Consider the following 2,299-nt stretch of genomic DNA (forward strand, 5'->3'; position numbering starts at 1 on the left):
CTCAGGCCCACGGGGGCTGGGCTGGGCATTGCCCTGCAGCAGCCAGAGCCCAGGCAAGGACAAGGCCCTGATTTCCAGCTGTCTCTCTGTGTCCCTCCTCCCTTGGCAGCAGCACTGTGGCATTTCCCTGCCATCCCCTGCTGCCTGGGCTCTCCTTGTTCTCACCAGTGGCTTTTCTGAGCCACTGTGGGGTTTGGGGGGGGCAGATTCCTGTCCAGGCACAAACCCTTTGGGTGCTGCTGTGGGGATGTGTCTGTGGGAGCCAAGTACCCAAGTGCCCTCCAGGCACCTTCAGGGTCTTCAGCTGTTTGCCTGGGTGTCCTGCAGGGCTGCAGGTGCCCTCCAGAAGGGCACAGCTCTGCCATAGGATTTCTGTGCTGCACAGGATCCCCATGGAGAAAACTCCTCAGTGCTAAATCCATGGAAATGCTCTGGGCAGCTGTACTTGGGAGCTACAATGATCCCTCTGTGTGGCAGTCTGGGAGGAGAAAGATGAGATCCTAATCAGGCATCCTGAGGAAAGGCAAGGATTCTGTCAATCTGCTCTTTGAACCAGGATTCCTCTGCTCCTAGAAGTGCCTTGTTACTTTTTTTAAGGGAATTCTTAAGGGTCATCCACCTTCAGCTCCAAGCTGCCAGCCAGGGGCAGCTGTGAATGGGAAAGATGGCCAGATCTCATCTCTGCACAAAGAGACCATCCCTTTGCCTCTCAGGACTCACAAGATTTCCCTTGGAGCACATTAGAAATGTCAGAAATTTCAACCATCCAAACTCACTCCTGGCAAGAGGAACTGGAATAAAATCAAGTCCCCCAAATCCCCTCCCTCTGTTCTGTGCTTGGGCAAACTGTGACCAGCAGTTCTGGAAACACTCTGATACATCACAAGTGCATTTAATTGGAGGTCACCCTGTGCTCCAAGTTGCCTCTCACTGCACAGCAAGAAGGATTCCTCAGGAGCCCATTCCAGGGTCCCTGCTCTCAGTGCCCCCTTCAGCCAGCAAAACCCAGAGCTCAGGGAGAGGGATGCAGAGAGATCTTCCTGAAAAGAGGCCCTGAGTGTTGAATTGCTATGAGACATGCAAGATGTTTTGCTAATTGAGCCTGGCCTAATTCAGTTCTGCCTTTTTTCTCCTCAACAGAAAATCATACCCTGAGGCAACAAATGCCCAACAGCAGCTCCCTCACCCAGTTCCTCCTCCTGGCAATCCCAGACAGGCGGGAGCTGCAGCTCCTGCACTTCTGGCTCTTCCTGGCCATCTCCCTGGCTGCCCTCCTGGCCAACGGCCTCATCCTCAGCGCCGTAGCCTGGGACCACCACCTGCACACCCCCATGGGCTTCTTCCTGCTCAACCTCTCCCTCACAGACCTGGGCTGCATCTGCACCACTGTCCCCAAAGCCATGCACAATTCCCTCCATAACACCACAACCATCTCCTACATGGGATGTGCTGCACAGTTCTTTTTCTTTTATTTCTTCATCTCAGCAGAGTTTTCCCTCCTCACCATCATGTGCTACGACCGCTACGTTGCCATCTGCAAACCCCTGCACTACGGGACCCTCCTGGGCAGCAGAGCTTGTGCCCACATGGCAGCAGCTGCCTGGGCCACTGGCTTTCTCAGTTCTCTGCTGCACACAGCCAATACATTTTCCCTGCCCCTGTGCCAGGGCAATGCCCTGGGCCAGTTCTTCTGTGAAATCCCACACATCCTCAAGCTCTCCTGCTCACACTCAGGCTACCTCACGGAAATTGGGCTCATTGTGGTTAGTGTCTGTTTAGTGTTTGGTTGTTTTGTTTTCATTGTTTTCTCCTATGTGCAGATCTTCAGGGCTGTGCTGAGGATCCCCTCTCAGCAGGGACAGCACAAAGCCTTTTCCATGTGCCTCCCTCACCTGGCCGTGCTCTCCCTGTTTGTCAGCGCTACAGCATTTTCCAACCTCAAGCCCCCCTCCATCTCCTCCCGATCTCCGGACCTGGTGGTGTCAGTTCTGTACATGGTGGTGCCTCCAGCACTGAACCCCTTCATCTACAGCCTCAGGAACCAGGAGCTCAAGGAAGCCATAAGGAAAATGATGACTGGATGTTTTTTTAAGAAGCAATAAACTGCCTCTTTTCTTCTGCAGAACACTCATTGTGTAACACATTTGGGGCCCAGCCTGCCTTCTAAAGCTTTTGATAGTGTTTGGGGTGGAGGGCTTCCCTGTCTTTTCCCTCTATTCCTGTCATTAACACTGAAATTTTGTTCTTCATCCCATATAATTGACTCTCTACCTCTTTTTTTTCACCCACAAAATATACA

The 2,299-nt window shown here is 52.8% G+C and overlaps 1 protein-coding gene across 1 annotated transcript; it reads left to right on the plus strand.

Annotated features, from left to right (window-relative positions):
- Nucleotides 1–1,508: 1,508 nt before the first annotated feature.
- Nucleotides 1,509–2,069, plus strand: LOC120324922 (olfactory receptor 14J1-like; the record flags this gene model as incomplete). The annotated part of the gene is made up of 1 exon (XM_039389818.1): nt 1,509–2,069. A coding segment is annotated over exon 1 (561 nt), but the record flags the coding sequence as incomplete, so codon positions are not given.
- Between the last annotated feature and the right edge of the window lie 230 nt (nt 2,070–2,299).

Source organism: Pipra filicauda, unplaced genomic scaffold (assembly GCF_003945595.2).
Source record: "Pipra filicauda isolate LSUMZ 115617 unplaced genomic scaffold, ASM394559v2 scaffold773_size108088_pilon, whole genome shotgun sequence".
Lineage (NCBI taxonomy): Eukaryota > Metazoa > Chordata > Aves > Passeriformes > Pipridae > Pipra > Pipra filicauda.